We start from the raw sequence: 26,314 nt of genomic DNA on the forward strand, positions 1-26,314 counted from the left end.
TTTTTTTTGTTGCAACGAACCAACCTAAGAATTTTTTTTGTTGCAACGAACCAACCTATACCTCTTTCAGTGTATCTTTGGCCAACCTATACCTCTTTCAGTGTATCTTTGGAGTAGAGTCGGCAATTTCGAAGAAGAAGATGATTTTGCGAGGATGGCGAATGATTGGGAAGTCATTAAAAAAATTAGGGATTAGAGGAATTAAAAGAGGAAAAAATTATTTAGAAACTAAGTAGAAAAAAATGAGGTGAACATGGCACCAAAATTAGAAATAGACAAAGAGAAGAATTTTTTTTGTTGAAACGAACCAACCTATACCTCTTTCAGTGTACTTTTGGAGTAGAGTCGGCAATTTCGAAGAAGAAGATGATTTTGCGAGGATGGCAAATGACTGAGATGTACACAAGAGGGAAGAAGAAATTGTTGGAGGAAGTCATTAAAAAAATTAGGGATTAAAAGAGGAAAAAAACTATTTAGAAACTAATTAGAAAAAATGAGGTGAAACATAAAAACACAAGAGAACTCTCTAAGGCGTACACATAAGCTTTTTTGTTGAGGTGGGATATGTTTGCACATGTGGAAGAAATACTATGAGGTGGCATGAGAGTTGACATGGGAGTCTGTTTTAAATATATATAATAGAAATAGATAATAGATTCTTCTATGCTTTATCTAGTTAGAAATGATTTGTATACCAATCTTTTTAAGATTTTGAGTTAAGATGTAGTGTTCAATTCACTTGTTTAATTGTTTTTAATTCAATATAAATGGTTTCTCGAATTCTCCTTATGACCCATCAAATAATCAAGACTTGATTTACTTATAAATAAGATAAGATTATTGGGACTAACGTGGTTAAACTAGTAGATAATATTTTCATGGTTAAAATATAATTTTTTGTTTTTTTATCTAATGTATTTTATAAGTAATGTATTTTAGTTCTTGTCACAATCACAACAAAAGTTATAAAAATATTCGATCATTGAAATTATTTTAAAATTCTTTCAAACTGTAAACTACATGTTTTTGATGACGACAAGACCACCAACTATGGACAATGCAGCAAGATCAAAAAGAAGATCAAACCATCTTGAATGAGCTTCCAAATCCAAATAATAAATGAGTAAATATAAAGGTATATGATACAAATCAATAGTTCAAATACTTGAGAACAATTCATATTTACATATGCATTTAACATGTTTTCAAAAATCAAAAACAACATTAACAAATCATTTAAAATCATATTTTTGACAATTTGCATAAGTGTATTCGAATACACCATGTTGTATTCGAATACAACTTAAGTCAGAAGCAAAACTTTAAAAGGTGTATTCGACTACACGCATCTGTAGTCGACTACAAGCTAAGTCAGTGGCCAAGTGTATTCGACTACACCCATCTGTAGTCGACTACATGCTAAGTCAGTAGCCAAATGTATTCGACTACACTCATATGTAGTCGAATACAAGTTAAGTCAGAGGCTAAAATACATTGATCTGTATTCGACTACACTGATGTGTATTCGAATACAAGGTGTAAAATTCGAATTTTTTAAACGTTACAAAGATGTGTATTCGAATACACATATACTGTATTCGAATACACATCTTTGTAACGTTTAAAAAATTCGAATTTTACACCTTGTATTCGAATACACATCAGTGTAGTCGAATACAGATCAATGTATTTTAGCCTCTGACTTAACTTGTATTCGACTACATATGAGTGTAGTCGAATACATTTGGCTACTGACTTAGCATGTAGTCGACTACAGATGGGTGTAGTCGAATACACTTGGCCACTGACTTAGCTTGTAGTCGACTACAGATGCGTGTAGTCGAATACACCTTTTAAAGTTTTGCTTCTGACTTAAGTTGTATTCGAATACAACATGGTGTATTCGAATACACTTATGCAAATTGTCAAAAATATGATTTTAAATGATTTGTTAATGTTGTTTTTGATTTTTGAAAACATGTTAAATGCATATGTAAATATGAATTGTTCTCAAGTATTTGAACTATTGATTTGTATCATATACCTTTATATTTACTCATTTATTATTTGGATTTGGAAGCTCATTCAAGATGGTTTGATCTTCTTTTTGATCTTGCTGCATTGTCCATAGTTGGTGGTCTTGTCGTCATCAAAAACATGTAGTTTACATTCTCCCCCTTTTTGATTATGACAAAACGTTGTTGTGAAGAGAGTGTGATGTTGAAATCTTTGCTCCCCCGTAATAGGTGCATACTCCCCCGTTGTATGTGATGATTTGAAAATTGTTTTTGAGTGCCTACAAGGTTTGAAATGCAACAACAACACCAAATTTTCTCCCCCTTTTGACATGATCAAAAAGAAGAAGAAAACAAAGAGACATACACGGTGCGAGTAAAATCATACACAAAAGGCATATAAGGGAACAAGAATAGCAGTAATGGAAATTAAGTTAGAAGATTATAAAAGTGAATACATAATAAGTCCTGAAACGAGTAATACAAAACACACCAGAATTAAAACGACAAAGGAGTTCATAAAAAAGGCTAAGAACATATTACAATCTGCACTAGGAATGGATGAGTTTTTCCGCATATCTCACTGTAAAACAGCAAAAGAAATATGGGATACGTTGGAAGTAACTCACGAAGGCACCATTGAAGTAAAAAGATCCAAACTCAACACACTATCACAAGAATATGAGTTATTTCGCATGCAGCCCGGAGAATCTATTTTAGATTTACAGAAAAGGTTCTCCCATTTAACCAATCATTTGACAGCACTTGGAAAAATCTTCACAAATGATGAACTAAATCTAAAAGTACTAAGGTCATTGACAAGGGCATGGCAACCAAAAGTTACAGCAATATCAGAAAAGAAAAGCCTATCCAAGATGTCTCTTTCTGCACTATTTGGAAAACTTCAAGAGCATGAAATCGAACTCGGAAGGCTAGAACAAAATGAAAGTCAAGAAAAGAAGAACAAAAATATTGCGTTAAAGACTGAATCAAGAGAACAAAGCAAAGAGAATGATTCAGATGAAGATGAAAATATTATCCTTCTTGTTAAGAAATTTGGTAAATTTCTTAAAAACGACAGAACATTCAAAAAGAAAAGCTTCAAGAAGAAAGATAATTCTACATCAAATCAAAATTTCACTTGCTTCGAATGTGGAAAACAAGGACATATTAAAGCAGACTGCCCAAATATTGCTAAGAAGAATTTCAACAGAAAGAAAGACTTCAAGAAAGCATACATAGCTTGGGAAGACAATGAAGTAAGTTCATCTTCAGAAACAGAAAGTGAAGAATGCGCCAATGTTGCATTAATGGCCTCGCATCAATCAGATGATGAAGAGGTTAGTAATATAGACTCTCCTCTTTATAATAAGACTAATACTGAATTAATTATAGAATACAATGATGCTCAAAACGCAATAAAAGAATTACTCATTGAATGTAAAAATCTATGTAAACTAGTATCAACACAAAAGAAACAAATCTCAAGTTTACAAGAAAAAGTTGATATTATGGAGAAAAATTCTGAAAAACTAAAACAGAATTCTGCATGCAATAAATGTGAATCCCTCTCTTTCGAAATTGTTCAATTAAATAGAGTAATTGAACGATACGAAAAGGGACAATTAGGATTGGAAAATGTTCTAAACATGCAAAGATACTCAAATGATAAAAGTGGTCTTGGATACTCAAAATTTGATAAACCAAATTTGAACAAAACTATTTTTGTTAAAGCAGGTAGTCAATCTAATCAAGATAAGATTATAGTTATGAAAAAGGATGATCTTTATAATAAGAAAATTATTCAAAATAAATCTCATACATATGTTACTAACAGTAGATTTAATCCTACTTGCTCTTATTGTGGTCTTCATGGTCATACACCTAATACATGTCATATTAGAAATATTAGTGTTCCAAAAGGTCATTTCATATGGGTAAAGAAAGGTACTAACCATCAAGGACCCAAAGCACATTGGGTACCTAATAAAGTTTGATTTCAATTTTGTAGGTAAGCAAACAAAAGACTTCAAACATGTGGTACTTGGATAGTGGCTGCTCTAAACACATGACGGGTGATATAACAAAATTTTCAGCTTTAACACTTGAGTCAAAGGGACATGTAGTATATGGAGACAACAACAAAGGAAAAATTTTAGGCATTGGAAAAGTTGGTACAGCACCATCTCCCTCAATTGAAGATGTCTTATATGTTGAAGGTCTAAAACATAATCTCATAAGCATCAGCCAGCTTTGTGACAAAGGATACAAGATAGTTTTTAATAAAGATGAGTGCGTCATCCAAAATGAAGCTACAAATGAAACTCAGTTTGTTGGTAAGCGTTTCAAAAACATTTTCATACTTAATTTTGAAGATTTATCCTTGAAAATGAAATGTCTTTTGGTAAGCGACAATAATGATGCTTGGCTATGGCATAAGAGATTTGCTCATATTCACATGGATCATTTAAACAAATTGGTCAAGCATGATCTTGTTGTAGGCTTACCAAAAATAAAATTTATAAAGGATAAATTATGTGACGCTTGTCAAAAGGGCAAACAAACAAAAAGTTCTTTCAAACCTAAAAATGTTATTTCAACTTCTAGACCGCTACAATTGATACATATGGATTTGTTTGGTCCATCAAGAACCAAAAGTCTTGGTGGAAACTCATATGGACTAGTTATTGTTGATGATTACTCAAGGTTCACTTGGACCTTATTTTTGGCAAATAAAAATGAAGCTTTTAAGGCATTTAAAAACTATGCCAAGCTAGTCCAAAATGAACAATCTGCCAAAATTGTATCAATTAGAAGTGATCATGGAAGGGAATTTCAAAATACTTCATTTGAAGAATTTTGTGAAGAAAATGGTATTTTTCACAATTTTTCTGCACCAAGAACACCACAACAAAATGGGGTCGTTGAGAGAAAGAATAGATCCTTAATAGAGCTTGCTAGAACTATGCTAAGCGACTCAAATCTACCAAAATACTTTTGGGCAGATGCTGTAAACACAGCATGCTATGTTTCCAACCGGGTAATTATTAGGCCAATTCTTAAGAAAACTCCATATGAACTTTACAAAGGTAGAAAACCCAATATCTCTCACTTTCACATTTTTGGATGTAAATGTTTTGTGTTAAATAATGGTAAAGACAACCTTGGAAAATTTGATGAAAAAGCTGATGAAGGTATATTTCTCGGTTACTCTTTATCTAGTAAAGCATTTAGAGTCTTTAATAAAAGAACCTTATTAGTTGAAGAATCAATGCATGTAACCTTTGATGAAACTAACCCCATAAAAGAAGAAAATATTATTTCTTGTGATGATGATGATGTTTTTGAAAGTAATGATCCAAGCAAAGAACTTCAACAAGAAAGTGGAGTCAATATTGAAAGGCAAAGTGATGATCTTCCTAAAGAATGGAGAACCCATAGATATCACCCTATTGACAACATCATAGGTGATATAAATAAAGGAGTCACAACAAGGTTAAAATTGCAAGATGCTTGCTTAAACATGGCGTTTGTTTCTCAAATCGAACCCTCCAAAATTGGTGAAGCACTTAAAGATGATCAATGGATACTTGCCATGCAAGAAGAACTCAATCAATTCGAAAGAAGCCAAGTTTGGGAACTTGTTCCTAATCCTGGAAATAAACACATCATTGGTACAAAATGGGTGTTCAAAAATAAACTAGATGAGAATGGCATAGTTGTTCGCAACAAAGCTAGATTGGTTGCTCAAGGATACAATCAAGAGGAAGGGATAGACTTTGACGAAACATTTGCTCCGGTAGCAAGACTAGAAGCCATACGTCTACTATTAGCATATGCTTGCTCCATGAATTTTGAGTTATATCAAATGGACGTGAAAAGTGCATTTCTCAATGGGTACATAAATGAAGAAGTTTATGTCAAGCAGCCCCCTGGATTTGAAGATTCCAAAAATCCCTCACACGTTTACAAATTGAAAAAGGCTCTTTATGGTCTAAAACAAGCTCCAAGAGCTTGGTATGACAGATTAAGCACCTTTTTATGTGAACGAGGATTTGACAAAGGAGAAGTTGATAAAACGTTATTTGTCAAAAGAGAAAATGGTCACACATTATTGGTTCAAATTTATGTTGATGATATAATATTTGGATCAACCAACAAGGACATATGTGAAGAATTCTCTTCAATAATGCAAGGAGAATTCGAAATGTCCATGATGGGAAAATTAAACTATTTTCTTGGACTTCATATCAAGCAACTTGAGCACGGCATCTTCATCAATCAAGCCAAATATTGTAAAGAATTACTAAAGAAATTTGAAATGGAGAATTGCAAAGAAAGTACAACTCCAATGGGCTCCGGAACATATGTTGATAAAGATGCATCAGGAATTTCCATCGACATATCCAAATATCGAGGTATGATTGGATCATTATTATATCTAACGGCCAGCCGGCCAGATATCATGTTTAGTGTTTGTTTGTGTGCAAGATTTCAGGCAGATCCGAAAGAATCACATCTAGTAGCTGTTAAAAGAATTATGAAGTATCTGAAAGGAACAACAAATGTAGGCCTATGGTATCCTAAGGGTAGCATATGTAGCCTAGTAGGATACTCTGATTCGGATTATGCGGGATGCAAAACAGACCGTAAAAGCACCAGTGGCACATGTCATGTCTTAGGAAATGCCCTTGTTTCATGGTCTTGTAAAAAGCAAGCTTGTGTTGCACTTAGTACTGCTGAAGCTGAATATATTGCAGCAGGAAGCTGTTGTGCCCAGATTCTCTGGCTCAAACAGCAATTACATGACTATGGAGTTGATCTCGGATGCATTCCCTTAAGATGTGATAACACAAGCGCAATAAACATCTCAAAGAATCCAATCATGCACTCCAGAACTAAACACATCGATATCCGACATCATTTTCTACGGGATCATGTACTTAAAGGTAATGTTGAGGTAACATTTGTTGATACACACAATCAATTGGCCGATATTTTTACAAAACCGTTACCTAAAGACTCATTTTATAAAATCCGAAGAGAACTTGGTATTTTGAGTGAATTTGATCTTTAACCATTGCATGATATACATAGTTTGCCATATCTCTTATGTCTTATTGATTATTTCCTTTTGATATATGAATTTGTGTATTACATGATGCAATTTTCATAAAAAAACTGAGTTTTTAAGCAAAACTGTACTTACGTAGTCGAATACAACTGATTGTATTCGAATACAAACTTTCCCAGAATTCCTGTATTCGAATACAAAGGATGTGTAGTCGAATACACGTTCCCAGAAAAATGTGTATTCGAATACAAGAAGGTGTAGTCGAATACACCTTCGCGTTTTTGCCCAGATATAAAAGCTGCTACACATAAGTTAGGGTTATTTCAGTTGGTATTCGAATACAGCCTCAGTTCCTTCTCTCATCTCTCTCAAACTCATCCATCCTCCTTCCACTTACTTACCCATTCACCCAACCTAACAAAATCCATTACTCTTTACTTCCTTCTTGTCATCCCTCTTCAAATCTCTCACAACTCTCACATTTTCTCTAAAACCCACTTTCACCAAAAATACCCTTTCTCACCATGGATGCTCGCAAACGAGGACCACGCACCAAACATGCCGCAGTAGGTCCCTCACGAAAACGAACCAAGACTCCCAACATCACGGATCTATCCCGGCTTCTACACACACCGGAGGAAATTGATCGTTTTCGCACCTTCTACTCGGACAAGCGCCTTATTATCCCCAAATACGGTACTTTGGACTCTTTTTCTGATTTTAAATTTCCTGCGTTGCTTAAAGCACAACATGTTGAAGAGTTTATAGGCTACAATGGTCCAGTTTATCCAGATTTGGTTAGGGGTTTTTATTGTTATCTCATACAAGAGGGCAAACTGCTAGTCTCGCGCGTTAAGGGTAAAGTTATTCGTTTAAATACCAAAACCATTGGCGAAATTCTGAATATTCCTTTTAATGGTGAACAATTTTGTCCAAACAATTTATGTGAATGGGGTGATATTTCTAAGTATGATGCGTATGTCTCTCTCTGTCGGTTTGATCGCCGCACCATGGAACAAAAGAGAGCTCAGGCAGGTTCCAAATATGCCCAGCAACGGTATGGTGTGGGAAATCTTACTGTTGATTATCGGCTTCTACACTATTTCCTTAGCTACATTTTGGTTCCGAAGGCTGGAAATTACTCCCAAATTTCGGAGTTTGAACTGCAAATTATGAATTTCATGTTTGAAGGTCGTCAACTTAATTGGGCATTTTTTGTGAAATCTATCATGCTTGGATCTAGCAAAGCAATTGGCTTACCATATGCAAAGGAAGTTTCCCGAATTTTGGAACACTTTGGTGTGGACTTTGCTGATGAGGTTATGTTTACTCCCACCAAAGAAAATCTGTTGGATTTAGGTGTCTTGCCTAGCATGAGGATCATATGGAATGATGAGCTTGAAGCCTTTGTGCATAAAGGTGATCATGGTCCACCTTCTGAAGATGCACCGGCGGACACTGCTGGACCATCCAACACTGCTGCTCAAGGAGATGAAGATGGCGAGGAAACTGCATCTGATGATGATTATATCTCCAATCAAATGATCATGACTCGCCTTGATTCTTTCCAAACTTTCTTCCAAACTCAATTCGACAAGTTGACCACCTCTATCGACACTCGCTTCACCACCATTGAAACTACTATTGCTCGCAATCATGACGCACTATCTCAAGACATTAGTCAATTATCCGACAAACTTGATCATTTCCACATTCCGACAGAATTTGATTAAGTCTTTCAAATTTGTACTAAGTTCACTTTTTGTACTCTGTGTTATTGTAATATTTGCTTTATGAACTCCTTTGTCTTTTTAATTCTGGTGTGTTGTGTATTACTCGTTTCAGGACTTATTATGTATTCACTTTTATGATCTTCTAACTTAATTTCCATTACTGCTATTCTTGTTTCCTTCTATGTCTTTTGTGTATGACTTTACTCGCACCGTGTATGTCTCTTTTTTTTTCTTCTTCTTTTTGATCATGTCAAAAGGGGGAGAAAATTTGGTGTTGTTGTTGCATTTCAAACCTTGTAGGCACTCAAAAACAATTTTCAAATCATCACATACAACGGGGGAGTATGCACCTATTACGGGGGAGCAAAGATTTCAACATCACACTCTCTTCACAACAACGTTTTGTCATAATCAAAAAGGGGGAGAATGTAAACTACATGTTTTTGATGACGACAAGACCACCAACTATGGACAATGCAGCAAGATCAAAAAGAAGATCAAACCATCTTGAATGAGCTTCCAAATCCAAATAATAAATGAGTAAATATAAAGGTATATGATACAAATCAATAGTTCAAATACTTGAGAACAATTCATATTTACATATGCATTTAACATGTTTTCAAAAATCAAAAACAACATTAACAAATCATTTAAAATCATATTTTTGACAATTTGCATAAGTGTATTCGAATACACCATGTTGTATTCGAATACAACTTAAGTCAGAAGCAAAACTTTAAAAGGTGTATTCGACTACACGCATCTGTAGTCGACTACAAGCTAAGTCAGTGGCCAAGTGTATTCGACTACACCCATCTGTAGTCGACTACATGCTAAGTCAGTAGCCAAATGTATTCGACTACACTCATATGTAGTCGAATACAAGTTAAGTCAGAGGCTAAAATACATTGATCTGTATTCGACTACACTGATGTGTATTCGAATACAAGGTGTAAAATTCGAATTTTTTAAACGTTACAAAGATGTGTATTCGAATACACATATACTGTATTCGAATACACCTGGAAACATTACAATTTTTCAGATCTGGAATGCCTCTAGAACATTGTAATTTTTCATCAAACCTCTTGGATCAATGGCCACGAATCTGAAAGGATGTTTTATGGAGTATAAATACCCCATAACTTCAGATCAAAAATTAACCATCCTTGAATTAATTCATTTGAACAACTTTGAACAAAATTCTGATTTTTCTAAGTACTTGCATTAGATTTTCATATCATTCTAAAAAGTTCTCAAGTACTTGAATTACTATTGAGTTGTTTATCAATATACCACATCTTAGATTTATTCAAACCTTATTGTATCATTTGTACAAGTAAGATAGTGGTGTGCTATCTTAGAAAGAATTGTTAGAAGTTTTGTAGCAAGAATCCCAGGGTGGGAATTGTACATTTTCTGACAAGTAGTTGATTAATCTCTTGTGGTGTGCAAGAGGACTGGACGTACCCTTGGTTATAAGGGGAACCAGGATAAATCTTATCGTGTTCATTTACTTACTGCATTTGTTATTAAGCCTTGTTCTTAAACTCAGAAAATCTGATTAACTGTATATTCATTTTGTCTTAGTTACGGTTGCACACTTAACTTTATAATTGATACAAAATTAAATATCGATAGTTTATGACAATAATCATACTGATGTTTGAAATGATTATGATGAAAAGGACTAACCTTCATCATTTATAAAAGATAAAAGACCAAAATGAGTTTAAAAAAAATATAAATGACCAAAATCATATTTAAGCTTATTTTCGGGACATTAAAAATTGGCTTAATTGCAGTTTTTGTCTCTCTATTATTTTCAATTCAAGAAATCGGTCCCTCTATTTTAAAAGTCGACAGTTTTGGTTCCTCCCTCATATATTTGAACTAAAAAAAATAACGATTTGACATATTTTGAATGACTTGACATACAATTTTATGATATTGAACCATCTAGATGCATCAATTATTCATATGTCATTAATTAAATTAAAAATATGAAAAATTTCTAAAATGAAAAGCTAAGTTTTGGTGGCATTTTATTCCAATTTAATAGGTGTTAATCATTTTACATAGTCTTATCATTTTTTAGTTAAAATATGAGAGAGAGAGAGAGAGAGAGAGAAAGAGAGAGAGAGAGAAAGAGACACCAAAACTATTTGATTTTTAAGATATAGAGACCAACTACATGCACCTCTTGACTCCATCCCACTCTCAGTCTCACCCATTAGTTTAATGACTATATACCGACGATGTAAAATAATTTCACATCGTCTTCCAATAAAAACTCATCATCTTATCATGTATGTCTATTAGTAGCTACTTTAAAAAATAAATGCATGATACTTTATTTGTATAGAATGTCAATTTATAAATTATTTACACCGATGATGCATATATTCTTTCTCATATTTTATTTTTCATCCGATTTCGAAAGTTAATTGAGGTTTTACATACTAAAACAAATTTATCTACTTACTCATGTAAAATCATTAATATTTAGTTTGGATTAAAAAAATTAAAACTAAATAGCACATGCGGTCCCTTTACTTAATTTCAGTTAATATTTTAGTCATTTTTTTCTTCTTCCCGATTTAGTCATTAATTTTAATTTTAAGTGACAATTTGATCTTTTATATTTTAAAATGTCAACAATGTTATCCTTTTTTTTTTTACAAAAATTCAAAAAATTAATCAAAATTTTCAAACAAAACCCATAAAATTATTTATCTTCTACAATATAATGCAAAATTTCATCACATTCATAATTTAAATCTTTAAATAAACTCATATTTTCATTCGTTATTTGATGAATTTGATGTTGTTGGAGATGAAAAAATGAGTTTATTTGAATATTTGAGTTATGCAATTGATAAAATTTGTATTATATTGAAGATGATAATTAATTTTATGGGTTTTGTTTAAAAAATTTGATGAATTTTTTGAATTTTTATAAAAAAAAAAAAAAAGGATAACGTTGTTGACATTTTAAAACATAAAAGATCAAATTGTCACTTAAAATTAAAATAAATGACTAAATTAGGAGAAAAAAAAAGATAAAAGACTAAAAATTTAACTGAACTTAAGTTAAAAGACCGCGAGTGCTATTTAGTAAAAATTCAGATACAACCAAAATAAAAAGATAAATCTCAAAGTTTTAATTTCAATAGATTATTTCCTTAAAAAAATTACAATTGGTTATCATTTTGTTTCCTTTTTCCAAAATATATATCCATTATTATATTATTTTATCAATATTTATATAATATTTTAACGTACTTTTTTTTATATAATATCCATTTTACATTTCTGCAAATACCTATTATTTAAGAGGTGACTTTCTTAAGATGTATCCCGTGAATAATCTGGACCATCGAATATTTTACTATTATATCAATGGTGAAAAGCTAATTTGAGTATGATATACAACTTTAATATCCTAAACATTACCGTAAAAACAGAGGATCCAAAACAAAACAAGAAAACATGATCAAAAGATGTCACAAAAGTAGTTGGAGGTTTGGAAACTATGATTTAGAAATGGCTATACGATGTTAGGCTCATAGCTATGGTGGCCGGTGACAGGTGTTGTCTCCTTCATTTCAAGAAATAAATGGTTGATTCGATCTTCAATGTCTGACATTCCATATTTAATATACTGATCAGCAACATCCTTACCAACAACATCCTGAAATCTCCTAATGAAGTTTTCATATAGTGGCAGCAACATCTTTTTCAAGTACTTTCGCATTGTTTTCCTTAGCCTCTCATCGATAACAAAACATATAGACTGAGCTTTGCATATATCTGAAAAGTTTATATGGAACAATCTCATTGATTCAATAGCAACATTAGTAGTCATTGACTCATCATTCTCCAATAAGTTCAGAACCTTATTCCATGAGCATTTTATGTAATGTTTAATGTTTCTTCTAACTTTTGAAGTTTGTATTTGAGTCCACTCTTTGCCCAATAGATTTAGCAAGGGACCATATTTTGCCTCCAATTGTATGTATCTATTATTATTCAACATGAAAAGATATCCTAAAGCAGAGTTTTTGTTGATTTTGGATTTTGCATCCAAATTACTTTCTAATAATTGTATCATCTCAAGGATTTGGAAATGAGCCACAACATCCCTATGATCTTCACAAACATCCTTAATGCATTTCATTTCTTCACGAGTAAGTGGATGAACCCCTGAATCATGAACAAATTCATGAGAAGAATTGCCATGAATACGAGTCTCCAACACCATAAATTTGGCCCACAATTCAATTTCAATTCTCCTCCACTCTAATGATGAAAAAATGCTATACTCAAAAGAATACATAGAAAATATGTGATTCCATACCCTTCTCTCATTGGGAAGAAGTATCCTTAGAGCAATGTTGAAATCACTAATCAAATTCTCAATATTCTCATTCTCAACATCACACAAGTTAACCTCTTGCAATCCAAGTTTACATAGACACTTGTTGATGAATCTGCTTCGAAAAATGTTGTACACTTTGCAACATTCAGTTTGAAACCCATCTTCCACCATGTTCTTCACAGTTTTGTGTAGGTTGTCTATAATATCATCTATCTCCATGATGTTGGACTTGGAGTGAGGTAACACTTCTTGTCTTATAGTCATAAACTGCTTCCAAATTACTCGATTAAGCTTCTCATTCATCTTAACTAGGGCCCTTTTATAATCAACTAGTTTGACAGCATCACTATTTCCTTGTTGTTATGACAAATTATTCATTTGAGTAACCATGTTTTCTTGTGGCGTGATAAGATTAACATTTTCTGATTCTTCTAAATCTGCATGGACTTGAATGACTATACAATTTTGGTCTTGAAATTGGAGTCTAAGATGGCCACGATCATTTGAGTTACACAAATAAAAACGAAGGATGATAAGGGAATAACTAAAACTCACTCCAACAATGACTAAAAACAACTTTATCTTCATGAGTTGTAAAGTTAAGTACCCACAAAAAAAATATAGCAAATCAACCTCGAATCCTAATTGAGTATGCTTTGATAAACTAAGCGACATAATAGCAAAAGAAGCACACGAAACTAGACTATAAAAATCTGGTTTTCCGTTAACTTTATCGAAGAAAAAAGAGTAAACAGTGGTGGCCGTGAAAACGGAAAATATTAAATGAGTTTTAAGTTTGAGACTTGAAGTGTGACATGTGTTTGCAAATAAGATAGCAAGACATATAATTAAACTAAAAACTGTGTAAACAAATATTTTAAACAAGTTCCACTTTCCAAATAGATTGTTGAAAGAAGAGCTAAGAGAGTAAAAGAGAAGTCCAATAATAGATGAAGTAAAACTCACAAATTTCCATATCTTTGGCTGCTTGAGCCAACTCAAAATTTTGTTGAGCATGGTGATTTAGAATCTAGCAAGGTTTGGTTCCCTTTTTTGGATGAAATTTGCAATGAAATTAAGGCGGCGAATGAAATTTGGACTAAAAGTCTTGTGGCTATTTATTGGTTCAGCTGCTGCAATAATTTAGAGCTTGAATTTTGTATTAAGGCCAACTGTCCAAATCTAATTTGCAGTAGAGAATACATTTTTTTTTTTCAGAAATTCAACATATTTGTCGACAATGGATTGTAACCACAGATTTAAATAGATTTTTCATTCATAGAATTTAAATAGGTTTTTCTTGTCATAGAAATTCAATATATACAAATATTTTTTTTAATCTTTTAGTTCTTGCAATAAATATACTGTGATAAAACTTTTTGATAGTTAAAATTCGAATCGAACTATTTGTGATAGGAAAGAAAATATTTCATTTTGTCCATGGAATTAATGCAGTTCTCGATCAATCATATCCAAGTTATCAAGCTTGGGAGATGTGTATAATAGTCAGACCCATTCTTGGATCTCAAACTCCCTAGATTTTTCGATATGACTTGAATAGTTAAGTCGGAGAAATTTTCTAAAAAGATCACTTTGAGCAGACGGTTAAAATAAGTTTATATACCTACATAGTAATCATATATTTTTTTTTAAAAAAAATATAATTTTGATCACACGTAAGTTATTTTTTTATTTTACATTTAAATATAATTCTGATAATTTAATATTCGTCATGATCCTATATATTAATTTTGATTTATAGTCATTTATTTTTTATAAATGATATATTTTAGTCATTATCACAATCACAACAACCTTATAATAATATCTAGTTATTAAAATCCCTTCTAACAATTATTATCAAGTATATATAATATTTTTTTGAAAAAATATTAATTAAACTGAATAATAAGTTTGTATTTGAATTTTTTGATAGCATGCTTTAAAACTTATGTAAACTCTTTGAAATGAATTACATTTATCGATGTTTATTGTATTTTCACTCATCCTTATTAAGATTGCACACATAATTATAAACTAATATAATATTTAATCTCAATAGCTCATAAAAATAATTATACAGTTGTTTGAAATAGTTATGGTGAAAAGGACCACTTATAAAATATAAAGGGTTGGAACGCATGAAAAAAAAAAAAAGATAAATGACCAAAACGAATACTAGATAAAAGATAAAATATCAAAATCATATTTAAGTTTAAGTTTTACTTTAGTCTTTTAAATTACAATAATTAAATATTTTTTATCTATTAAATTACAAATATTATATAACCAAGTCCTTTTTAATAGTGTCTAATATTTTCACTTAAAATGACCAAAATAACTAATTTTCCTAACTTATAGACATTATTTTTAGCTTTCAAATTACACTAAGTTTTGCCTTTAGAGAACATTTATGTCTTAAGATATTGTTAGCATAAGTAGTTAATACGAGTAATAAGTAACTCATTTGACCATTTTATTTTTTAGTTTTTGAGAAGAAAAAAAATTTATTCGTATTAAAATAAAAATAAAACAATCATATCTAATCAACGTGAAAACAAAAAGTATGTTTAGATACATATAAAAATTGAAAAAACAAATGAAAAATAATCAAAATAATAATTTAATTCTAACAATCAAACTAATGTCTTCCAACGGCTAATGGTCAAAATAATGTGAGATTCAAAATCTTAATGTCATTCATCTTCAAAAAATATTTGTTGGAGTTCGCTATAAGCGATCTTTAACCTGACCAATTCAACTATGTATTCACATATCATTTATAAGACTAACAGATGATGTTGAATTTAATAGTAATTTCCATAAACTTTTTGCTCAAAATATGATATTAACAAAATGATCATTTTGCCTATGTGAATACCACATCAAATGAGAAGGAAAAAAAAATCGGCAATTATTGGTGTATTCACATTATAATTAACACAAGAATCATGATTTGGGGTAAATTTTTTATATAAATAAATCATTTATTATTATTTTTAAACAGTCTAAACTAATAATTAGCTATGTTAGTATTTTTTTCTCCTTATCCCGAAAATAAACTCAAATTCTCTAACTCTTAGTTAAACCAATTTTAATGAATTCGATAATGTAAGATTAGAGGTGTATTTCACATGGAATTTCTAGCAAAGGAACAAATGTTTTGAGGTTGTTTATAGAATGAACTGCTGCAGTTATTTAGAGTACCTATTTGGTGACTTGACTTTTGTATTGACAGCCCTCAAGACCAACTGTCCAACTCTCATTTGCAATAGAAAATACTTTGTTTTTTTGTTTTAGAAATTCAACATATCTGTCAACAACAGATTGTAACCACAAATTAAAATAGATTTTTCTTGTAAAAAAAGCAAACAATAATTTTCGTTCAGTTTACAAAGTTCCTTTCCATCTCAAACTCCTCTTTGACACTAACAACATATCAATCTTAAAAGCCAAATACAAATTAATTAACACACACTATGCCCTTTCAAAATTAACTACCATGCCCATCAGAATTTCCAATAGAGTAATAATAATACAAAAAAAACAATGGAGAATATTAGGATTTTTTTCAAGTATCATTGGACTAATTTCTTATGCACTTAGCTCTTCTTTTATTCATCTTTTTGGAGAGTGGAACTTCATCAAAATCATTATTTACGCTATGGTAAGTTTCACTATCAGTGTCATGATGTTATTTTTGAAAAAATGGAAACTTTCTAGGAGATTCTTGCTAAAAGCTCATTTGGGTGTTCTTGTTTTGTTGCTCACATCTTTGTACTCTTTTGTATCTGATAATAAAGCTTTGAATGGAAAACCAGACCTATTGAGTCTAATTTCTTCTGCATCTTTTGCTTTAATGTCTTTTTGTTTATCAAGGCAAATTGATCTTGGATTTGAATCTGATCTTCTTAATTTCTTCCTTGGATGTTTAACTCTTCAATTGATGAAGATAAATTTGATGCTATCTATTGTTGCTGCAATCTTCTGTTATTCTCTTATGGTTCTTCGTTCGAAATTTGAGTCTCGCCCCGCGATTGGTAATTTAAGAATGGAAGATGATGTAGCCATAGAAATATTTGATGCTGAAGACAACAACAATAGAAATGAACTGAAAAATTATAGTAATGGTAACCAAAAAAATGAGTCTTTAAGAAGAAGGGTGCATGATGATGATGGATATAATTGGAAAAAATATGAAGAGAAATTAGAAAAAGGAAGTGAAAATCAGAGAAGTTATTACAAATGTAATTGGCCTAATTGTGCTGTGAAGAAAAAAGTTGAGAGAAATATAGATGGTGAAATTATTGAGACACAATATAAAGGTACACATAATCATTATAAGCCTAAGTCTGCAATGAAGAGGAATTCATCATCTGAATTTGTTTATTCACTTTTACAATCAAAGACTTTCCACACTGACTTGCCAGATCAATTACTTGCTTCTCAAGGCAATGAACAATTGGATTCTGATGCAGAACCTGAAAGCTCCTCAGTATCAATATGAAGTGGTGATGTTGAAGCTGAGAAAAAAAAAATGAGTATTGTTTCAAGGAAGTTGTGTGTCAGTATAAGAAAGGGAAGATTTTTGTAATAGTTGATTTAAATGTGGTGCCTAAACTAGTTATGTGTATAAATATAACTTAATTTGATTGTGTTAGTAATTCAATAACAATTTAGAATTTCATTTTCACTACGTTTTCTTTCTCTTAGTTTCTTGTGAATATGTATTTCCTCCAACAAATTGGTATACACACCCTATGATTGATTCTGAGTCTTCTGTGAGTAAAGTGTCTTTCCAATACTTGATGACAAGAATTTCGACAAGTGGTGCATTCGAATGAAGGTGATATTCGACTTCCATGAAGTGATGGAGGTGGTGGAGAATAGGTTTAAAGAACTTGGTGAAAATCCAACTGATGCACAAACAAATGTCTATTTTCAACCTGAGAAGAAAGTTGCAAAGCTATGTTCTACATTAGATTTTGACAAGTGTTATGCCATTGGAGATAAAATCAAGGTGTGATTGCAAACAATATGCAGACAATATTAATCGTTGCAAATAAAAACTAAATAAAAGTTGCTGACTATTTTACAAGGATGTTAAATCTCACAAATTTGATGAAAACTTCTAGTATAGATTTAGAGTCGTTAATAAAGTTCAAAAGTTTAAAATTCTTTTGAAAGAATTTTATACTAAGTTGCTTAATATTAAGTCTTTTATAGAAATAATATTTTAAAACTTCAACTTATAATTTCATTATATTGTGTAGACATACGTGAATGGTTTATAGGTCGAATATTTTGTTAATTTATAATTTTTTTTTAAAATATTTTTGAAATTTATTTTTTGTGAAAAAATGTATAACTTTTTTGCTAGGAAATTTTTTTTTAAATCATTTTAAAAAAATATTGTGAAAAAAATCAAAAAATTATTTTTCTCGAATCCAAAAAAATTTATAAATTATTTTTTATCGGAAAAATAGAAAAAATTTATTTTTTGAAAAATAATCAAATTTTTTGTCGAAATATTTTTTCAAAAAAATAATCAAAAGATAAATTTAAAAAACTGAGTCCATATGCCCACTTAGCCTTTAATTTTAGAGGCTTTTAGTTTTGCGGATTTCCTTTTTTCGATCTTAATAAATATAAAATTTTGACTCTTCCAACATATGAACTAGAACTAATAATTAGTAGTCTTGTGAAATTGACAGCAATAAATATAGTGATGTTAGATTCGATAATTCTTGAAAAGGCGATGAGTTCCTTACATTTTTGTAGCAATTGAGGAGTCAAAGCAGAGATAAATCCAAAAATCAATTGAATGGGATATTTTTTATTAATAAAGATTATGTAAAATTATTATTATGATATGATATTTTAAAAAATAATATAAATTTATTAATATACTAATAAGTTTGTATAAGGAGAGAGACCGCAACCCACCCTTAAATTCCTTGGATCCATCCCTTTTTAGTTCTATGAGGATCGAAGATTCACGGGGATTTCTTAACAAACATCAACCGAAAGCATTGGAGAAGAATATTTAAAACAATTTGTTCTAATTTATGGATGTGAACCATTTGATGTACCTTCTTTTCTTGGTAGAAATGTATATTTGGCATCATTTGGTGATGAGTTTAGGATAGATAGTTAAACCTTTTTAAGTTAGGGTTAGGATGAATTTTGACACTGGGTGATTTGTATGTCAACCATATTTTGGCAAACCATTGAACTTTATGTAATGTCGTGACTGGTGCACAAGTTATACTCATTGTTTAGCAAACCTATCAACTAACTTAACAATTAAACAAATAAATAGTTCTAAATAACCATTTCAAAAAATATATAATTTTTTTTAAAATTTCGACAGATTATCCTCTGTAATTTCAACATTTCCAAATTTATGAAATTTCTATTTAAACTTCCAACTAAGTCATGTTTGAAAGAGTATAATCTAAATATTCAATACATCTTCCAAAAAGACTTTCTAGAATCAAAATAGCTGCAAAATATATCACGACTCAATAGACTTTATATCACGACTCAACTTCTTGTAAATTAAAAAAAATAAACAACATGAAAAGGTAAATCACAAAGACTTAATGAGAAGACGACAACCACCACCAACTAGAAGAGAAACACAAAAAAGACACGAATAATTATTTTACAAACTTGTGCCAATTATACTAAACAATACTGCCAAAAATATAGATAACTCGTAAACACACGATAAAATCATTAAACTTGTAATTTAACCGTTCAAGTAAAAATATTTAAAATCTAATTTATAGAAAAGTGAAATTATAACGAGCAACAACACAAAATCATAGGAAATCAAACAAGTAAAAATATAAATTCTTGAGAACCAAGAGGCGGCTTCATTTCATTGATAGCCTTTTCCTCCTAAGGGTGACTTTTTCCTTAGGGATGACTCCATCTAACGGATAACTTTCTCCTCTCAATCCTGCAACGCATCATCATGCATCAATTAGGGAGCTTACTTCTCGTTGATAGTTTTCTCCTCCTAAGGATGACATCTCTCATATGGGCGACTCCATCTAACGGGTAACTCTCCTTAATCAAAACGATGTAACTAGGTGCACCTATCGTCGTTAACGATTTCATAATTATAACGATTTCCAAAAACACGTATTTAAAAATCATATCTCGTTTCATCGTAACTCATGAAAAATATATTCAACCGTATAACAATTCAATATTTAAATACTTTATAAATCATAAATAAATCAAACTACTAACATATTATATAACAAAGACTATGAAAATAAATAAATGACGAAATCGAGATAAATTCAAAGGTTGTGTTCTCCAATTTTTCAAATAAATACTTTCACATAAAAACGAGTAAAATAATAATTATAACATAATAAAAATATGATAATGATCGTCGTCTACTCACCACTATGAAAAATCAATTAAGTTTGTTTTCCAACAACTTTCAAAGTAGTAGGCAGAACCTCAGCTGACAAATCTGAGTATAAAAAAATATTCTCAAGACTTTGGAAAAATCATTCTAAAGTTTAACTAATTCTAAGAAAATATAAAAATTCTTTAAATCTATTCTAAGCACAAAAATAAGATTTTTAACCAAAACTACATTTTTCTAGAGATTCATACTAGCTTTAGAGTGGTGTATTTACCACAGTATAAATAAACAACTTTCAAGAAATGAACACATTTCTTCTTCTTTAGAGCACAAACTCTAACTCAAAAATTCTACCTAAAAACTTGTGAAAATAGGATGAAGTTTGCTTAGAGAATATATACCATTTCCATTGTTTTATTGTGACTTTAAGTGAATAGAAGAAGAAACAGAAGAAGAGGAAAAGAAAAGAAAAGCAAAAAAAAAAATGAAAAGGAAAAATTGGAGTGGAAATGAAATAGAAAAAGAGTGAGAGTGAATGAAGTTGAGTTATTTTATTTATTTATTATTATAATAATGAAACGGAGTGTTTCAGTTAGTAAGAGTGAGAATTTTTTTATACAAATAAATGTAATAGAAATACTCCTAAATGGATCTCATATTCTTTATAATTAATTTAACAAAGCACTAGACTTGAATCAAATATACAAATCCATATGAAATTAGAACTTTGGCAAGACTTCCATTTCGAAGTAGTTAGCAACATATTGGTAGGTTGCTTCAGTTGGATGCACACTGTCCCAAAATACATATTTTGAAGCGTCATCACACACCGGTGTGAGTTCATTACACAGTGGAGTTACTTCAAATAAGCCACTTCCACAACACCCTTTGTTCGTTTCCTTGAAACCTGTACGATCAAAAGTTAAAAGAATACAAAATTAATAAATACTATACGCAAATTACGATCTATATCATCAATTTTTCTCCACTAAAATCAATTTGTACGATCAAGATTATCTATCATTTATATATATTGGTAGACTTTATTTTATTCAATATACGACTTTTCATAGTAATTAAATATAGACAAAGTTACACCTACCATCTTGTAAGTTTGATTCATTTAAAAAAAATTCTCTAAATTTGTCATTTAATTCTCAAAACATAAATGTTTGTAATTCTTTTTTATTGAATTTCTATCTAACTGCATCAAGAAAGCTGATGTAATATGGTGATGTGTCAATAATATTGCTAAGGTGACAAATACAAATCAGTGAATTGTATATTTTTTTAATTAATTTTTTTACTAATAATAAAAAGTCTGAATTATCTTTTTTTAGAGAAACACAAAATAAAAATAAAAATATAAGATCAGTTCCTTAATAGACGTTCATTATTTTCATCCATTTAAAAGAGAAACCCAAAAATTCAAGAAAATTCCATATTTCATAGATAAATTTGGATTTTTTTGGGTTTCTTTATTTGGAAGAAGATATGGAGGAAAATAGTGAAAGTTGATTAAGATAACATAACAACTTTGTATTTTTAATTATCTCTTCCAAATTCTTAGAACCTTGTTTCTTATCAAATCGCTGCCAAATGTGTAGTGTTAAAACCTTGCAATGGTTTCATATCTCAAATCAACATTATGTCCTCAAATATTTAAGTAAAAATTTAACCATTTGAGTGCTTTGTGCCGATAAGAATGAACAAAAAGACATAATATTTATCATAATAAAAAAAAATTGATCATAATTTTCTTATACCAAGATCACACATTAACCAGCCCATGATAAATATAGCTCACCATATTTTTGAGGATGATTAATAAGGCGAATAAAGGGATCATAGACGTTTGTATAAATAACTCTGCTTCCTGGAAGAGTTGCTTGCATTTGAAGTAATCGCTTTGCCAATTTTTGGTTATAAACCTTAGCCTCTAAATTTTCATTCTCCACACATTTCCTATCCTTTAAACTTACAAACTTGGCTGTTATTTGAAGAGGTATGCAACCAATTGCTGGAAGCCCAGTCACAGCAAATTTTCTGCATCCAAGCTCGTATAATTCCTACAACAATAATATTTATGCACATAACAAACACTATGTAATATGTTTATTAGACCTTTTTATAGGGGTTTTATTAGAAAAAAAAGAAAATTTATAATAATTGAGTCTTTTTTAAAAAAGTTTTTAAATTGAAAACCCATTTGATAATTTAATTTTATATTTGTTTTTATAATTATACACAATAGTTAATTTGTTAATGTGTACACCATTAATGTACACAATAAACATCAATCAATATTGCCTATTTTTATTAACTATGAATTTTCTTAAGAAAAAAAATAATAGTTAGTGGATGGTTGTCAAAAAAGTCGTCTATGTAGATGGAAAAATGCTAGTAACAGATATTAAATCATAAATTACATTAAAATAACTTCTTTGGTGTTCCAACTCAAACAATTGAGCTACTCCTTAATTATGGATTTTTCTATTTAGAGAAAGAGGCGTTAAAAATAGGTAAATCCATAAAATAAAATGATTAAAACATAATTATTAAGAAAAATGTTGACAATTAAAAATAGTGTTATATAATTATGAAATTTAATCAATGACTTCTAATTAAATTTACCTCAATGAAGATTTGAAGCCTACTCTGAGTATAATCTTGATATCCACTAATATTAAACTCAAATCTTCTAGTTGGAAAGTCATAAAAATTGAAAACAAAGTCATTAGCTCCAACACTAATAATAACCAAAGCATTTTCAATTCTTTGTTTAGCTTCTTTTTCCCCTACAACACATTTAACCTTTGCAACATAATCTTTGAAATATTCAATTTGTTTGGACATTGATATGGCACCAGATAAAACTATTGTCAAATCATCGAAACCCGATCCACCAGATGCAAAGCTAACACCAGTTAGAATCTCTTCATTTGTTAGATTTGGATCCAAAAAAGGAGGGATAGTGTCTTTGAGGTTTAGTTTAGATGCAAGGAAATCAATAACCAATTTTCCATTAGAGAATCTACCATTTGGTACATGACTAGGAAAATCTTTTCCATATGGTAAATGATTTCCTTTGCCCAATGTTTTGATGTAGTTGTTGTTGCCTGTGTCTACTGTTGAATCACCAAAGACTAGAATGGATGAGAATTTTTGTCTAGAAGAAAAGTTATTGCTTGTAGCAACATTAATGTTAATGGTGCAAATTTGGATTAAAAAGATAAAGTGGATTGTATAAGCCATTGCTTCAAGTTTTGCATATGGTAATTGTGATAAGGCTTTAACTATCTATATATAATGGACTGAATATGAATAAGTATCTCTTTTTTTTCAAGCAAGTGAATAACCATCTCTTGAAATTGAAATTGAAGGAGTTGAATAATTTGTTATTTACAACTGGGCGATTTAATAATTTTCAATTTTTAGTTAAGTATAAAACAAATTTTAATAAATATTATTGCAGTTTTAGTCCTTTTATTTTTATTAATTTACGAAATTGGTCTTCCTATTTTAAAATCTAGTAGTTATGATCATTCACTATGATTTTTTAACTAAAAATAGTTATGTGACATTCTTTAAATAACATGGAATATGATATCTTGATGTAAAATAATTAACACCCATGAAATTGTAATATAATTAACACTCTAAAATTTAATCTTTCAACTTAAAAAATCTTTCATTTTTGTAATTTAATTAATGACATATGAATAATTAATATATTTAGATAGTTTCATATCATGAAATCATATGTTACATTATTTAAAATATGTAAAATCGTTATTTTTTTTTAATTCAAATATTTAAAGGATGAATCAAAATTATTGATTTTTAAAATAGTGAGGTCAATTATCTGAATTTGTAAAAATGGAGAGACCAAAAATATAATGAAAATATTTGAATATATGTAACCTTTTTGTCTAAGTATGTGGCATTTTTATTTATAAAAAATCAATGATAAATAAATTTTTGTTGGTAAGCTTAAAGTTATGACTTTAGTAGTCTTAGTATTAGATGAGTCTGCTTTAAACTTAACAAAATTATAAGATAATATCTGAAATTTATCACTTTTAATCAAATTATTTTTTCTTGCGATAATTTTAGAGATTAAATTGAATAACACAAAATAATATGATTAAGGATTGTTATTTTAAAAAATTATTTTAATTTTTTGTTAATTTTAATGGTTTAATTGTTCAACCCCTACAATTTGAGAGATTAAGGATGAGTCACTCACTACGTGTTAATTTCTCTTTTTGATCAAATTTGTAAATTGCAAGAGAACTACACTAAAGGAATGAAGTTGTGAGAAAGATTGCAAGACAGAGTAATTTTAGGTAAGCGAATATAACATGAACTATGAATTAAGGAATTTTCATAAATTTGATGAAGTGTTTAATGGGAAAGGGTGAAAACTTGAAGTAAGAAAACTTGACAAGCTTCAAAGTCAATTTACACTATGTGTGGTTAGAATTGTGTTTTTTGACACGCTCCCGTAGGTTTTTCTTCTTGAAGAAAAAAATTATACTTCCATATTTTTCCATCAAATGATATACAATTTTCTTAAAAAGAATGTATTATAAACTTGCTTCAAGTTTACATAATGAACGTAAGCTTAAAGTTAACAAATAACAATTAACATTTCATATTTTTTTCAATAAAAAATGGTGTGATTCATTCAATTAAGAAAAAGTACATAAATCAATAATATAATTTAAAATTGATAAAAATAAAAAGGATGAATTTACAAATAAATTAACAGCATCCAAGGTTAATAACATAAAACGACATAATAGTTACAAATGTGATAAAGCCTACAAATATGAAAAAAATTAAAGTGTATGAAATATTCATGTTTTCGAAGCTGTAACGTTGAAAACGTCAAAGTCATTTATTGAATTTGCATTAGATCAAAATTGATATATCAATCTGAAATCAAACGAACACCACAATAAGACGAAAAACCAAAACAATTTAGCACTAAAATGACGAAAACGCGAAGAAACAAAAACTAAATACATGTGAAAATCACTTACTTAAATAAAAGATAATAAGAAAAACGATTTAGAGGGATGATTTCTAAAGAAAAAAAATGTTCTTAAACCATTCATCTTAGGCGAAGAAAAGAGACGAGTGAAGTTGCTCTTAGATTTGTGAGAATTATGTCATGAGGCCACAAAAGTTCATTAATGGTTAATATTTTTTTTACTAAAAAAACGATATTCGTTCATTTATTCAAATTGACTTAACATGACTAATTTTTGTTGAGTTGGTTCATGAAATGAGTTAACAAACATATTTTTTAAGTCGTTTGTTGTTAATTCGAACACAAAGCTGAATTAAAAAATATATTTTAACCGACTTAAAAACATAAATTTATCCCGGTGCGCTCTAATCCTAATAGGATGAGAATAACTTAGTTCCTTGTAGATTCTTAATATCATAATGCTTTATGCGAAAGAATGAGTTCACATAAGAGAGTGATCATGAAAGATTGATAATCATGAGAAAGTTTTATCTCATATCTTTTAAATTAGATGAGGTCTAAGTTGCCTTCCAAAAATGACGGATAAATTACTCAAAATAATGTGACACCAATTAAAAATTGACATTTAAAATCTACTATTCCTCATATTTTTATACGAGTGGTATGGACAACTAATTCAAATAACCTACCTTTTGGTTGAACTTGATAAGTCATATTAG

At 30.0% G+C, this 26,314-nt stretch overlaps 4 protein-coding genes across 4 annotated transcripts; 1 reads left to right on the forward strand and 3 right to left on the reverse strand.

Annotated features, from left to right (window-relative positions):
• Nucleotides 1-12,169: 12,169 nt before the first annotated feature.
• LOC101511504 (exocyst complex component EXO70B1-like) lies at nt 12,170-13,509 on the reverse strand. The gene has a single exon (XM_004490636.3). It carries the CDS (start codon nt 13,507-13,509, stop codon nt 12,376-12,378), a length of 1,134 nt encoding a protein of 377 aa, XP_004490693.1. The 3' UTR covers nt 12,170-12,375.
• Nucleotides 13,510-13,566: 57 nt separating this feature from the next.
• Nucleotides 13,567-14,223, reverse strand: LOC101503260 (uncharacterized). The gene has a single exon (XM_027331675.2). The coding sequence runs from the start codon at nt 14,221-14,223 to the stop codon at nt 13,567-13,569; it is 657 nt and encodes a 218-aa protein (XP_027187476.1).
• Nucleotides 14,224-16,581: 2,358 nt separating this feature from the next.
• Nucleotides 16,582-17,899, forward strand: LOC101503578 (uncharacterized). The gene has a single exon (XM_004490619.4). The coding sequence runs from the start codon at nt 16,709-16,711 to the stop codon at nt 17,711-17,713; it is 1,005 nt and encodes a 334-aa protein (XP_004490676.1). The 5' UTR covers nt 16,582-16,708; the 3' UTR covers nt 17,714-17,899.
• Nucleotides 17,900-21,224: 3,325 nt separating this feature from the next.
• On the reverse strand, nt 21,225-23,889 carry LOC101504122 (GDSL esterase/lipase At2g30310-like). The gene is made up of 3 exons (XM_004490621.4): nt 23,231-23,889; nt 22,404-22,665; nt 21,225-21,503 (listed from the first exon to the last, which is right to left on the reverse strand). Exons 1-3 carry the CDS (start codon nt 23,849-23,851, stop codon nt 21,316-21,318), a joined length of 1,071 nt encoding a protein of 356 aa, XP_004490678.1. The 5' UTR covers nt 23,852-23,889; the 3' UTR covers nt 21,225-21,315.
• Nucleotides 23,890-26,314: the final 2,425 nt, after the last annotated feature.

The sequence above is a fragment of the Cicer arietinum genome, chromosome 2, assembly GCF_000331145.2.
Source record: "Cicer arietinum cultivar CDC Frontier isolate Library 1 chromosome 2, Cicar.CDCFrontier_v2.0, whole genome shotgun sequence".
Classification (NCBI taxonomy): Eukaryota; Viridiplantae; Streptophyta; class Magnoliopsida; order Fabales; family Fabaceae; genus Cicer; species Cicer arietinum.

Excerpts from the sequence above, each read along its gene's own strand:
- LOC101511504 (XM_004490636.3), bottom strand. The coding sequence starts at position 13,509 with ATGAATGAGAAGCTTAATCGAGTAATTTGGAAGCAGTTTATGACTATA.
- LOC101503260 (XM_027331675.2), bottom strand. The coding sequence starts at position 14,223 with ATGCTCAACAAAATTTTGAGTTGGCTCAAGCAGCCAAAGATATGGAAA.
- LOC101503578 (XM_004490619.4), top strand. The coding sequence starts at position 16,709 with ATGCCCATCAGAATTTCCAATAGAGTAATAATAATACAAAAAAAACAA.
- LOC101504122 (XM_004490621.4), bottom strand. The coding sequence starts at position 23,851 with ATGGCTTATACAATCCACTTTATCTTTTTAATCCAAATTTGCACCATT. Across the intron at positions 22,666-23,230 it reads GGCTTCAAATCTTCATTGAG|GAATTATACGAGCTTGGATG; the intron begins GTAAATTTAATT and ends TTATTGTTGTAG. Across the intron at positions 21,504-22,403 it reads TAATCATCCTCAAAAATATG|GTTTCAAGGAAACGAACAAA; the intron begins GTGAGCTATATT and ends TTGATCGTACAG.